The following is a 15,140-nucleotide window of genomic DNA, read 5'->3' as shown; positions in this document are numbered from 1 at the left end:
CTGAAAATTCTGTCTTCTCATACGATGATGGAAATTCCATACACACTGTATGCATTCATGAGGAAGATGTACTGTAGATAACATGGCATACTGTAATACTACTGATGTTATTATGTTGAAAGTACAAACTTGTACTTCTTGTATGAAACTGGGACATGTAAATGAGTTCCTTACTCATGGAAGGCAAGTTCATTCAAAAGACCATTATCATACAGGCCAACATCCTTCACCAAAAACAATGGTGTTACTAGTTTTGTGAATGCTGCAAAATAATTGAACCATAAGAGGTAGAAATCAAAGAAACTCATGGAATCATGAATAATCTTGGCCAGGTACAACAAACCAGACATATCCATGAATTTGAATACTATCAGTAATCGGTCTACTAGTATTCTGGTTACTACAGTGTACTCATATACAGTGCCAACTGGTATACCTCTCATGCAATTGTAAACAGCCAAGATAACAATCTGGTAAATGATAACCTGTTTACAAGAAGGCACATAATACTGCACAGGCATACACTTTACAACAAACAAGGCAAATCCATGAACATCATGCACTTTCTTGAACACTTATCACAAAGTTCCACTGCTATGCATGTATTGGAGAGAGACTTGTCACATGGTACTCATTCACAGCGTCACCATTCTGCATTCTACACATGTGTTTTAGCTTCATGTGGCTTTTTTTTTCTGTTGAACAAAGTGAATGTTCATTATAAGCTTTAAAACACTATACCAAGACACTTTTTGCAATATATGTAGATGCATCTTGGTAAACATAATTTTTGTCTTGTGTGTTAGACCACCAGTACCAGTGAACAGAGGGGATAATATGCTTCCTGTATGTAACTCAGCTTGTGCAATTTCTCAACTACAATGTACTTCACAACTCTCTGGTATGCAATTCACCAAGCCTGAAAGACATTAATCAGAAACTGTGATCCATGAAACAACTGCCGAAGCTGACTGACATCATTCTGATCATTGGGGGAATGCTACAAGTGCACTACGATGATGACTACCACATGGCATACATTTATAGACTGTGTCATCTTACAATAAACGTTGAATTTGCGGAGATTGTCATTCATGACTGAAAATGCTGTCGTTTCTTGTTGAGACCTTTTCACATTCACGGTTTTGCCAAGAGCAGAGATTGTCTCATCTCACATGTAGTTATAACAAATGATAGATCTACTTTTCTCTGATGTCACACAATTTGTACTGTCATCGCTGATTTGTAATACGAAAGGAACTGTCTGACCAACATGCAAAAACTGTAGTCAATATAACAATCAAACGTGGGCACTATCAGTCCCATTTCTGTACTCTGTCTGCCTCTGGAATCAGGTCCCAATGGGGCGAGCGTTTGTTATGTGCCAACCAGTTGAAATCGTCGATGTCATTCCAAGCATTTTTGCTCCTATCAAGACCACTGCGTTCATAGTCCTGCTCTAGGCCATCGTACTTCCAGTTGAAAGGCGCAAACGACACCATGGAGGTATCCTCGATGATGGCTCTGCTTGTCACGTGGATGTAAAACCTTGTGCCGCTCGTGTTGTGCACCCGCAGCTGTTGGCAGGCGAGAACCAGTGTGCTGTTGAGACACCTGTCGACAAACACCGAACCTGGGATGGGCCCGCAGAAGATCTTGCAGTCGGTGATGTTGCTGATGTGCAGAGCACTGGGACAGCCCTGCAACTTGACGACGCAGGAAGTGAGGTTGGAGAGACCGACATCCTTCGCGTGCATTTCCTCTGCACTAAGACATAGCGTCTCAGCGGTGCGATTGGAGAATCCGCAGGCATTAGCAGTCATCACATTCAGCGGTTTCGCAGCATCGACATCATCCGTTCCAATCTTCCTCGGCTGTTGAATCGTCTGCTCTTCTCCCCTCTTTCTCGCCTTGAATGCAAACTTCTTCTTCGGCATCAACACATCTCTCTTTTCATTGATATCTTTTATCAGCTTTGATAACTGTTCTTGAGAATTGCGTATATCGTATGAAGGTAGGAAAGGAGAGGTGTCTGTCACATACTTCTGTAATTTCTGTGCCAATTCTGTCAAATCGTCAAAGAAATCGTTCAAACTGGACTTATCCACGTTCTCTGCAGTTGCTAAGCGCTCCTCGATCACAGCCTTCTCTGCATGGAAAGTTTTGCTGAAGAACTCGGCACTCTCCGTTTGGACAGTCGAATTCTCGCGTTCTTCCTTCTGTTTTTCCAATCTTGCTAACCTTGCTTCATGACGTTTGACGAGCGCCTCAGGAATCTTGTCCTTTTTCTCCATCTTTCCGTTCGAAACTGAGTGACTGGGCGCCGTGGGTTGGCACTTGATCGTGTCCGTTACTTCCACGTAGGTCGCCATGATGACATGACTCATCGCATGCGATCTTACGATCACTCCTGTTGTCTTGTGTCGGGATCGCGTCTGGATCCAATAAACTTGCACACCGTTTTGCGCGTACTGATACGACGACCCCTTGCTCGGATTGTGGAGGACGGACATGGATCGTTGTCATTTGTAATCGTTCACGATCGCTCGACTCGCTGGGGCAGAGATCGATGGCTAGACTTTTTTCAGTCACGGCAAAAATAATTTTACCTAATTATATCAAAATCATTACATAAAATGAATTTAATCTACTAATTATAATTAAAAAACAGATATTAAAAAATTAATGCAATCTATTTTTGCACAATTATGCAATTTAATTTGTAAACTATGGTCTAAAATATTGCATTTGACTTTTGATACGTCTAGGAATGTAAACAGAGTTCATGAAGAAAAGAGATACGAGGTAGAGATCGGCAGAGCTTGTAAATGCAATCACAACGGGGAACGTAACGACGCACGTCTCCGTCTTGGATCTGTATAAGGTTGATATTAATTCTCTGTCAATTTCATGCTCATGAAGTGAAATGATTGCTATGCGCTGTTTTCGACGAATTTGCATTGATTGAATGATTAATTGTTGTGAGCAACTGCAGTAATAATGCACGCACCGAACTCGCGAAAGACGTGCTTGCTAATATGTCAGTCCCATATATAGATTATTCTGTACTGGACTGTGGCTAGCCTTTTTGTATAAAATTTTATTATAAAGTTGTTTTGTGGGGATGCCTATGCCTGATGCAGCCCGACCAGACGCCACGCTGTGCAAAGCACGGCGTGGAACAGCGAACAGTGTTGTCTAGAGACAGTACTGCTGTGTTTAGTTATTCAACCTATATCCCAATGCAATGTGGTCAGTGGTATTACTATACTATGGTATATTTGCTTTCACACAAAGTCAAAGTCAATGAAACTGCCTTTTCCTTTTTATTCTAAATGAATCTTTATCCATATTGGGATGTGCTGTGTCGAAAACCTCAGAAGAGTACACTTACACAAACTGTTATTGGTGAGACTGCTATAAGTAGTGAGAAATAATCTAAATAGAAAGGTGTGTACTTCTCAACGCACAAAAGGGTTATTTAAATTTGGTTTGTATGGGTTGAAGCATTGTAAATCATTCCCTTGCCCTTGGACTTATTTAAAACTAGAGAGCACTGATTTGAAGGCATCCAGTTCAAAGAATGGTGGGTTGACCTCATCTATCATGGTGTAGGCTGTTCCAGAGACCAAGTTATGTCCTTTAATCAGTTCATCATTTAGGGGACAGTGTTTTGTCGTCTGATAGTACAGGGCTGTACACTAGCCAATTTTTTCTGCTGGTCCAACCTGTCTGTCAGACCAGGGCCCCATTTCATAAAAGATGTTAGGATGACAACTCTTGCTGTAATGGCAACTTCCCATAGAAACAGCCAATCAGGAAGCTAGATTCTTGTCGTTACTATGACAATTTCCATTCCAGCAAGAGTTGTTATCATTTCAACTTTTTATGAAATGGGGCCCAGAAGGTACCCAATTTTTCAGATTTTTTACTGGTCCATTCCTGAAAAAGTTACTGGGCCGACAGTGGCTTTTACTGGTCCTGGACCGTCAGACCAGTGCCAGTGTGCAGCGTTAGATGGTAGTATATCTATTATATGCACCGTCTTAGATTTCTACATCATGTGCACTTTGATACGATTTGTACAGCACATCATGTACAACCCCACACATTGCATCTCATGACGGAAGTCATGGTGTTGCCAAATCACTTCACTTTGAGCAAACTTCAATAAACTTTGAATTTTGTTCACATATTTTTCTTCGGTATTTACACCAAAAAAGGGATAATTACCAAATACAGGCATTTTCAAAACACGCAGATTGAATTGCCTACTTTTGTAATTTATGTGATATTAGCCCTCCCTTTTGGTGATAGGATGCACTATATCTTTAGTAGTGTTTGCATGGTAGGCATATTGATTTTAACACATTTTATTGAGTAGAAAAGGATAATGAATTTCTGTGCATCTGGCCTTATACATTAGACTGTATGTTTATGAACAAAAACCATCTTATGTTCTCTAGGTACCTATACACATGTGGCAATAGCTTTTCCCCCTGTTTGATAATTTCTTCTTCTTTTTGTTTTGTTGTCCCCGCCGAACGAGTTCGAGCAGGGGACTATGAAACGGGCTCCGTACGTGTGTGTGTCCGTGTGTCCATCCGTCCGTCCGTCCGTGTGTGATCAAAATCTTCAATTTGCTACTTCTCTGTCATTTATGAGCCAATTTTGATTCTGTTTGCTTTATATGATAGCACTACATGGGAGCTTTGAAACTTCTACACAGAATTTCAGTCGTGACCTTTGACCTTGACCTTTGACCTATATTGTACATTTTGCTACAAAATACTACTCCTTCGCCATTTCTAACCCGATTTCGATTCCGTTTGCTTTATGTGATGGCACTAGGTGAGGGCTTCAAAACTTGTACACAGAATTTTGACCTTTGACTTCTTTGACCTTTGACCTTGATTTTGGACCTGTATTGTACATTTTGCTACAAAATGCTACTCCTTCGCCATTTCTAACCCGATTTCGATTCCGTGTGCTTTATGTGATGGCTTCAAAACTTCTACACAGAATTTTGACCTTTGACTTCTTTGACCTTTGACCTTGATTTTTTGACCTATATTGTACATTTTGCTACAAAATGCTACTCCTTCGCCATTTCTAACCCGATTTCGATTCCGTTTGCTTTATGTGATGGCACTAGGTGAGGGCTTCAACACTTCTACACAGAATTTTGACCTTTGACTTCTTTGACCTTTGACCTTGATTTTTTGACCTGTATTGTACATTTTGCTACAAAATGCTACTCCTTCGCCATTTGTAACCCGATTTCGATTCCGTTTGCTTTATGTGATGGCACTAGGAGAGGGCTTCAAAACTTCTACACAGAATTTTGACCTTTGACTTCTTTGACCTTTGACCTTGATTTTTTACCTATATTGTACATTGGCTACAAAATGCTACTCCTTCGCCATTTGTAACCGGATTTTGATTCCGTTTGCTTTATGTGATGGCACTAGGTGAGGGCTTCAAGACTTCTACACAGAATGTTGACCTTTGACTTCTTTGACCTTTGACCTTGATCTTTTGACCTATATAGTACATTTTGATAGTAAATGCTACTTCCGGCGGGGACATATTTTACGCACCGCGTAATTTCTACTTTTCCTTGTTTTGTTTTGTTTTGTTTTGTTTTGTTTTGTTTTTTGACAGTGTCATGAAGCAAGATGGCAGTGATGAGCAGTGGCATCATAGCAGTTGCATCTTTTGTTCTCCTACTTGGAAATTACTGCCTGGCTCTGACAAGAGACCCACATGACAGACCTAATGTCATCCTTTTCGTTGCAGATGACATGGGGTAAAATTTCTGCCTTCGTCTTTCTCTCTCTCTTGTACTTTAGTCATCATGCTGAGTAAGAAGGGTTATAAAACTGAAGGAATCTTCAAAGTTTTTCCCTTGTTTCTTAGTCAATTTGTGACATTCTGATATTTCGAGACACCTCTCTCGCATTGAATAGACAAAAACTATCGTGCTGTAAATGTTCTCACAATGAAGAAGATTCATTTCGCTTACATTCGTAGTGAAAGAACAAACTACAGTACCAATGCAAAATACGAGTATGTTTATACCTTTATTGTATGTTTTGTTTTGTTTTGTTTTGTTTTGTTTTGTTTTGTGTTGTTTTTGTTTTGTTATGTTATGTTTTGTTTTTCTTTCTTTTCTTTGCAAAATTGAACTTACACTGTATGTTTACTAATGTATGCAAATATGTACTTCTTGTCTATTATGCTGCTCATGTTGTCAAGTTTTATCATTTGCAACAAAGTGTACATGAGAGGAGTTACACACTTACACAATTGCCTCCCAAAGGAGTAATTTTTTTTTTTTTTTTCCCTCACTGGGATATTTATTATTCTCTTTCATCTATACACATATTACAACATATTTCAAATAACATCATGCTTTTTTTTTTCGAATTCAATACAATATACATCAAGAAAAAAGGTGTCTAAAAAGACACCATTTTTTCTGAAACGCTTGCAACTTATGATTATTTCTTGCGATGAATTTCTCTCTATCATAATATTCCCTTATACTATATTTACATAAATCAAAACGAGGTATTATTTTTCTTATTTTACAAACATAAATTTCATATCTCACAAGCATGGTAATACAATTCAATGCCGAATTGTTAATACCCCCAAAACCAAATAATTTATTTTCCGTCGTAAATGTTATTTCTAACCCCGTGTTAATATTAATCCATTCTCTTACTTCAACCCACAATCTATCAACATATTGACACTCACTAAAAAAATGTATTAAAGTCTCAACATTCACATTACAGAATGAACATTCACTTCTTTCAACCAATCCAATTCTGTTCAACATCTTATTTGTATATAAAATTCTATTAACTATTTTAAACTGAAACCATCGTAAACTAACATCTTCCGTGCTCTTAAACGGGGCCAACGAAAAAGATTGCCATTTCTTTTCTTCAAGTTGTATCAATTGTCGCCATCTTAAAAATCCTTTACATTGATATACATTATTTCTATTCTTTAACAAAACAGCATAAATATGTGAACATCCTTTAGAATGTTTTATAACCAATTGTAAAATATCAGGTATAATTGGTTGACAAAACTTTTCCATATTATTCATACTTCTATCACAACCTGCTTTTTTAACCGCATGACATATTCCAAAATAATCTAAAAAATTAACGTCAACATCATATTTCCTCTTAAAGGCAGTAAATGATAATACATTTCCTTCTTCATCTAACAAATCATTAACAAAACGAATTCCTTTTTGATACCACTTTCGTTTAAAAACCGACGCATTTCCTATAGTAATCTTATTATTTTTCCACAAAGGTTGACACTGAAAATTATTACAATAAACCGAAAGTAATTCGCCGTAAGCTGTGAATACTTCTTTCCAAAAGGGATTACACGTATGTGAGGCTCGTTCAAAGAAAAAATCATTTCCGAGACTCATGTCTAATTGATGGGTACGGGGCAAAAATATACTCAATAATTTTTCTGACCATTTATCCGTTGTAAATAACAATCGCCTAATCCATGATATTTTCAGTGCTGTAACCTGTGTGTAAATATTTATCATTTTCACTCCACCTTGTGCGTATGTCTGAGACATTTGAATTCTGTTCATTTTATCCGGCTTCCTTTCCCATATAAAACTATAGAACATATCATTTATCTCATTCAAAAAATTACCTTTAGGACTTGGCAAAGACAAAAACAAATAATTCAATTTTGATAACAACAGTGACTTAATAACTACAATTCTACCAAGCACTGTTAAAGAGCGTTTACGCCAAGAGTTCATTTGTTTCCTAATCACTTCCATTTTGTCATAATAATTATACTGAACAGTTCTCTCTAAATCAACAAAAAAATGTATACCCAGATACTTAAAACCTCCTTCATACACCCAATGAAAATTCCTTTCAGGCAACATTCTATCTTCTTTATTCTTACATTTCCCTATCCATATTACTTTTGTTTTATTTTCATTGATTTTTAAACCAGATATATTTGCAAATCTATCTACAATATTCATTGCTATATATAAATCCTTCTCTGTACCATTTAATGTCAACAGTGTATCATCCGCATATTGAACTATTCTATGAAACATATTATCTATTTTTATCCCTTCAAATGAATTAGGTCCAGAAATCATCAAATTTAATATTTCACTGCACAACAAAAATATATATGGAGAAAGAGGGTCGCCTTGCCTGCAACCTCTTTCTATCTTAAATCTCTCAGTAAAAAAACCATTAATCTGAGCAGACGAAAAAGCATCAGCATATAAAATATTTATCCAAGAAATTATTGAGGGACCGAAATTGAAAAATGGCATCACTTTTGTTATAAACTCATGAGAGATTGAATCGAAAGCTTTTTCAAAATCAATCAATAATAATAATGCTGGAATATCTTTGACATCTGTATACAAAATCAAATCATATAAACGGCGAATATTCTCTCCAATAAATCTACCTGATAAAAACCCTTTCTGGTTTTCACTTATCACAAAAGACAAAACCTTCTTAATTCGATTCGCAATACATCCCGATGCTAATTTATAAACTACATTCAACAAAGAAATTGGTCGCCAATTTTTCAAATAATACTTATCTTTATCTTCTTTAGGAATCAAAGTTAAAACACCCAATTTTTGAGAAAAGGACATATTTTCCTCTGTATATGCATAATTCAATGATCTCAACACTAAAAACCTCAAATCTTCCCAAAATACTCTAAAAAATTCTACAGTAAATCCATCCATTCCAGGTGACTTATTATTTTTCATATTTTTCAACATTTGATCCAATTCTTCTATTTGCAAAGGGCCTTCTAAAGACAATCTAAGTGCTTCGTTTAACCTTGGAATATCTTGACCTTCTAAAATTTCTTGTAAATCCATATCTTCAACATTTTGCTTCTTATATAATAAACTATAAAAATTTGCTACTTCCTCTAATATTTCCTGTTGCTGATTTAATATCTTTCCATTTTTATCCACCAATTGTAAAATTTGCTTATCTATAACATTACTCTTTTCCAAATTCAAAAAATATGTTGAAGGCTTTTCACCAAATTCCATCCATTTAATTTTCGATCTAAAACATATACTATTCACTTTTTCCTGTCTAATTTTATCCAAACATTCTCTCTTTTCTTTTAATTCCTCTAAAATAAATTCTTCATCTTGTTGTATTAACAACAATCCTTCCAACTCAATTATATCTTTTTCTAATTGCTTTTCCTTATTCTTTTCCAATTTTTTCTTATAACTCATATAACTTATTGTTTCACCTCTTATCAACATTAATAATGTATCAAAAAATAATTGATCATTAATAACAAATTGACAATCTTTACAATCATAAGAAATATCATTTATCGCATAAAATTTAACTGTTTGTGTAATCAATTCTTTTATCTTTTCAATATACACATCATCTTTCAATAATGTATTATTAAATTTCCAATAACTCGGCCCCCTACAATATCCTAAATTCAAACTTAATGTAATCAAAGAATGATCCGTCCTAAAACCTGACATTATATCTACCTTATCAACCAATGTTAATGCTTTCTCAGATATCAAATAAAAATCTAATCTAGCTAATTTCAAAGGATTATTTTGACGCCATGTAAACTGTTTCTCTGTAGAATGTTGTATTCTCCACGGATCTACCAACTCCAAATCACATTTCATTTCATCCACTTTCTTCTTTTCTCTAGGGTTATTTAACCGTACATAATTGTATGTGTCCAAATCAAAATTTTGTACCAAATTCCAAATTCCAATCTCCACAAAGGAGTAATTGACCCGTAGAACAGAAGGCTATTAATCTGTTCAAATCATAAGTATGAAGAACAGCCAATGTAATCAACATTCAAACCATTTCACAATGTGCATTATTGCACACATGCTGTTGACAAAAGAAGTGTGTTATGGCTTTTATAGGACATCTTGCTTTGATTTTGAGGTGATCTGCTCTGTCATTATAACAGATGTAATTGTCAACTGTCATTTTAGATATGGTGATCTAGCTTCATACGGTCACCCAAGCCAAGAGTATGGCCCCATTGACCAGATGGCCAGTGAGGGAATGAAATTTAGCCGATGGTATAGCCCAGATGTCCTGTGCAGTCCAAGCAGGGGAGCCATGTTAACAGGTGCTTTACTTTGTATAAACTTGTTTCAATGTAATATATCCATTTTTGTGTAGATGTATAAGGTGCTTCAAAGTTTTGATGTCTGTCTGATTAACACATGGCAACATGCAAGCCAGTAAATCTGATACAATATTTCATATTTCCAGGTAGGATGCAGGTTGTGTTCTCTAGGCATTGCTATATTACAAAGGCCCCATACAATGTTATGAACTGTCAAATTGCCTTTAAAACTGTCAAAGTTTGTATAGGAATTTTGTTTGAGTTTGAAATCCCCCTTTTCTCCATAATTACTAGATTGAAAAGAAAAATCATGGCGAGATCACGTCCGGATAATAGAGAGATCCGGATAAAGGGAGGCCAGATAAGAGAGGTTGGACTGTAGGGGTAAATCAAGTCGAGAAAAGACATATTTCAGTATGAAAGAGGAAACAGTATAAAGGAGCTACACTTTATGTACTTATCTACTTTAACCTGCATAAATCTACAGGGCGGCTACCTGTCCGTGTCGGCCTTCATGGGCCAGTGAGAGTGTTTGAGATGACCAGCAGCCGCGGCCTGCCCAAGTCAGAAATTACCATAGCCGAGATGCTGAGGGATGTGGGATACAGCACTGGGATAGTGGGCAAGTGGCATCTTGGTAAGTATTGAAGGCAAACTCCTGTGGCATTGCTGACTTTTCTATTTCAGGCAATTCAAGTTATTGATCAACAAATCTAAGAGGTGGCACAATTTTGTGAAGACATACTAAGTTATATGTCTTCTATACTTTCATTAAATCCTATCTGTTTCCTTGTTTATTGAAGGAGCTTAAATTCTGAGGTGATCCCCCAATAATTAGTCAATAGATTTGGAGTTAAAGTGTGGTGACCCTCCTCCCCTCCTTCTTCTGTGCTTGCTATTGTCTGAGGTGCATAATTTCACCATCATGAATATTCAGTGGTTGCATGCAGTACTCAGTGCAAGCTGGGTCCAGTGTGTCACTGGATTTTATTGTATTTTATTTATATTTGAATTTGCATTGAGTATTATTGGCAGTAGCCATAAAAGTGAGAGGAAGCAGAGATGGGAAGGTGATCAGATAATTGTATGATGGATTTTGATTTGGTGGGAAGAAAGTTGTGAAATAGAGATGAAGAGTGAGGAGGTTGTGACTGATCAAGAAGGTAAACCATAATGATCTGCTTGATATTTAAAGACAATGTGGAGTAGGCCATAGAAATAACACATCTGGGATTTGGATCAGTGTAGAAAACTAAAGGCAAGGAAATATCAGTCGAAATCACCAGTAGGGGGGAAAAATGGAATTACTCAAGCAAAGTATGTCACAAATTGCAATTTCATGAAGATTTTGGTGTCAACCCTTGGTATGTAACAGGAATAAACGAATTCAAACACGATGATGGCAACCATCTACCTCACCACCACGGCTTTGACTTTGTGGGCCACCTCATGCCCTTCACCAATCACTGGACATGTGATGAGACCAAGGTGAACAAATTTCATCTGTGATAAGAAGAAAAGAAAAGATAGATATCTTATGAGGTAATTTTGAAATGTGTGATGATATGTCCAGCCTCTTAAGAATTTGTGGTCTCTGACTCGCACTGGCACACACTTTTCACCACCCCATGTCCATCTTAAAGCTCCTTGACTCAAACATCAAATTGAAAGCATGCGTGATATTATATGTCCATTATAAATGACACAAAGGCAGCAATGCACAGTTGAGATGAGGCAGCCTTGTGCATGAGTATGGATGCAGGTTTTGAAACTTTTAACTCGAAGTTGTGAGACTTGATTAAAGTCATGGCACACACTCATAATGCGATGCTGCAGTGCTGTTGATGAATATGCTACAAAGCATCACAACCAAGCATTAAAAAAACCTTGCCAAAACTAATTTTGGTTATGTTCTTTTTTAAAGCCAGTTTGGAGATAGCTCATGTGCACAGGGGAACAAATGACCTTTCTTCTTTTTTTTTAATGTAGTTTGTTGGGCACCTCACTCATTTACAATGCGACATAAAGCATAGGCTTGCCCGACATAACAATTTATGAATTCATCATTCATGTTCAAACAAAGGCTGAACTTGTGTCGACCAGTTGACCAGGATAGAACATCAATTAATACTTTTGAAAGCATCCATTTCATTATTTTGTACCGGTACTGAGTATATAAACAATCTTTTTCAATTGGTACTGCCAAATTCTACTTTTGCTGTCAGGTGGATATGCTTGCAAGTACCATTTATAAGGATTACCTGAATATAAACATTACATCACATATGCATTGAATTTAAATACCAAGATGCCCTGTGAGTTCAAATGACCTTTTTCTGCTCATGTGCAAAGTGGAGCCCCAAACTGGTTAATTCTATGTTTGTCCACCCCCCTCCCCCACCCTACAGCTATACATGTCGGCACCAGACAGATACTACTGCCTGCTCTACTACAATGACTCCATCGTCCAGCAGCCGGTCAGGCACCACGACCTGACCAGGAGACTGGTGGACGATGCCAAGGCCTTCATCCACAGCCATCAGGAAGAGCCCTTCTTCTTCTACTTCTCCTTCCTGCAGCTCCACACCGACATGTTCAGCAGCCCGTGGTTCAGCGGGACATCCAAGAGAGGTCAGAAGGTCAATGTCCTCGGCTCTGTCAGTAGACATGTATAGAGAGCTATCCCAGTTGCTGTTTTTTCCCCAAGTATGATGTATATTGTGTAGATCGGAAATGGAAGCCGTACAGTTTGAAAAGAGCTTCTTAGTATCTATCATCACCACTTTCAGGGGTGTATTCATACCTTTCCAGGGTTTCAAAATGTGTTATATTGTCATTATTTTTGTGTGTATGTGTGTATGAATTTACTTTTTTTCTGTTAAAAATGAATATTACTTTGTAATCTAAGGAAACAAAGTGAAGGAAAAAAAGTTGGATCTTGATTCTGTAAAGGGCTTGGTTAGAGAGCATGGAACACCTTGATGTTTACCCCTGTGAAAATTTTGATTTTAGCACAATTATCAGAGAGAATATGTAATTGCCTGCATTCAAGAGTGCAATATCTCCAGAATATTCTTTCTGCCCATTCCCAAAGTTGTAGAATTGCTTAGGAAGTCTCACTCTGAAACAAACAAAAAAGGAAAAAGTTCTATAGGCATACAGGATGCAAGAATGGTGTGATTGTGTCTATGGTAAAATTACAATAACCATTAATTTTATGTGCTAATATGATGTTTTCTCTCCACTTCCATTTGTGATGCTCAGAAGATATGCATCAATGAAATGTGTTGTTACAGCATATACTATCTGACGTGAATTGATAAGAAGTTTATTCATCTGGTTGATTTACAAACTTTTGGTAGTCCCGTCCACGTCCATGGTCAGGCAGTGTTTTCCTTCAGAGGTCTGTGTATATAAACATGCAGAAATAGCATAGTAAAACAAAGCAGAGATGGAAAAAAAAAGATATATCATGATTATAGACTTAGTTCATGTTCGTAATCACCACATTCTTCCATTTTAAGGTCGCTATGGTGACTCATTGAACGAAATGGCCTGGGCAGTCGGGGAAACCCTTGCAACAATCAGGGAGGCTGGTTTAGACAACAACACACTGGCTATCTTCCTGTCTGACCATGGTCCACATGTTGAGATGTGTAGGGAAGGAGGGTCACCGGGTATTCTCAAAGGTAAGGAAGCAATGGCAGTGAAATGCAGTACAGGTGACTCTCATTACGACAAAGTCTTTGGGACCAGCAGTTTTCAGTTGTTAAGTCAACAGTTCATTATAGCCTAACAATAAAGTATACAAGCATATGTAAGGCAATAATTTTTGGACCTGAAATTTAATTGTTGTAACAGTGTATATTATAAATGGTGTGCATTGTAATCACACCATTTAAAGTGTCCTGACATATGTTTTTTTTTTTTTTAATTTCTAAAGAGCCCTTCTTGTTCAGCATTGTGGGTAGGTAGAAGGTAGATCTATCATAGATCATGCCCTAACAATCAAATTTCCCAACAAGCTGCATGCAAGTCACTCTCGCACGGAAGATCGATGGATTCTGCTATGGTGTGATTTGTCAATAATTGATAATAAACCATTACATAGCAAACATGATCACATGTTCTCAGATTGCAATAGGGCCTACTGTCACCGTACACACTGTTGTCATCACCCAAGTAGAATTGTGTTATCACAACCCTATTTCACACACTTTTTATAGAGATGTATCCATTTCAGGGCAAAAAATCAACAGTTTCTGCAGGCATATGGAAACTATATCTTACCTTTGATTATCTCACCAGGAGGCAAAATAACAACATGGGAGGGAGGTGTGCGTGTGCCAGCCATTGCCAGATGGCCAGGCACCATACCTCCAGGCGTCCACTCTGGTACCTTGATGAGCAGCATGGACCTCTATGCCACACTGGCAGAGCTTGCCGGAGGGAAGGTCCCGGACGACCGCATCATGGACTCGCAGAGTGCGCTGTCCGTGTTGACCAACGGGTCTGACTCGCCTCGGTCAGTCCTCTTCCACTACTGCAACGACAGGCTCATGGCGGTCACCCTCGGGGATTTCAAGGCCCACTTTTTCACCAAGCCAATGCCGACGCCGCAGGGCTTTGCAGACGCTTGCTTCGAGGAGTGGACTCCCAAGGGTGGACACCACCACACAGGCTTGAGTTGCGACCCTCCCTTTTCCAAGGCCCATGATCCTCCCCTATTGTACAACATCGGAGTTGACCCAGCAGAACTCGCTCCCCTTCCAGCACGCAAGTACGCCAAGGTGCTGGAAGAGATCGCCAAGATCGTAACAGAGCATCAGAGGAGCCTGGTGAAAGGGGAGCCCCAGTTTGTGAGAGACTTGAGCAAGACCCTCACGCCTTGTTGCAACCCTCCGTACTGCATGTGTAATTACAAGAGAAATAGGTATCTCCATGAATTGGGCCTATAG

General features: G+C 38.0%; 2 protein-coding genes across 2 annotated transcripts; one reads left to right on the top strand and one right to left on the bottom strand.

Moving 5' to 3' along the window:
• Nucleotides 1-28: 28 nt before the first annotated feature.
• Nucleotides 29-2,372, bottom strand: LOC139745404 (tubulin-specific chaperone C-like). The gene has a single exon (XM_071655795.1). The coding sequence runs from the start codon at nt 2,370-2,372 to the stop codon at nt 1,317-1,319; it is 1,056 nt and encodes a 351-aa protein (XP_071511896.1). The 3' UTR covers nt 29-1,316.
• A 3,220-nt stretch (nt 2,373-5,592) lies between these two features.
• On the top strand, nt 5,593-15,140 carry LOC139745403 (arylsulfatase-like). Its single transcript, XM_071655794.1, has 7 exons — nt 5,593-5,809; nt 10,043-10,182; nt 10,670-10,819; nt 11,558-11,670; nt 12,591-12,813; nt 13,707-13,871; nt 14,491-15,140. The coding sequence occupies exons 1-7, from the start codon at nt 5,679-5,681 to the stop codon at nt 15,138-15,140; spliced, it is 1,572 nt and encodes a 523-aa protein (XP_071511895.1). The 5' UTR covers nt 5,593-5,678.

This window comes from Diadema antillarum, unplaced genomic scaffold (assembly GCF_040938485.1).
Source record: "Diadema antillarum isolate AM-2024a unplaced genomic scaffold, OU_Dant_1.0 seq00001264_RagTag, whole genome shotgun sequence".
NCBI classification, from domain to species: domain Eukaryota; kingdom Metazoa; phylum Echinodermata; class Echinoidea; order Diadematoida; family Diadematidae; genus Diadema; species Diadema antillarum.
This window is presented reverse-complemented; position numbering and strand designations above follow the sequence as displayed.

What these genes read in the sequence shown, in the direction of transcription:
- LOC139745404 (XM_071655795.1), bottom strand. Translation starts at nt 2,372, where the DNA reads ATGGCGACCTACGTGGAAGTAACGGACACGATCAAGTGCCAACCCACG.
- LOC139745403 (XM_071655794.1), top strand. Translation starts at nt 5,679, where the DNA reads ATGGCAGTGATGAGCAGTGGCATCATAGCAGTTGCATCTTTTGTTCTC. An exon ending in CAGGGGAGCCATGTTAACAG is followed by an intron (nt 10,183 to 10,669) that starts GTGCTTTACTTT and finishes ATAAATCTACAG; the next exon opens with GGCGGCTACCTGTCCGTGTC. An exon ending in CAGCGGGACATCCAAGAGAG is followed by an intron (nt 12,814 to 13,706) that starts GTCAGAAGGTCA and finishes TTCCATTTTAAG; the next exon opens with GTCGCTATGGTGACTCATTG.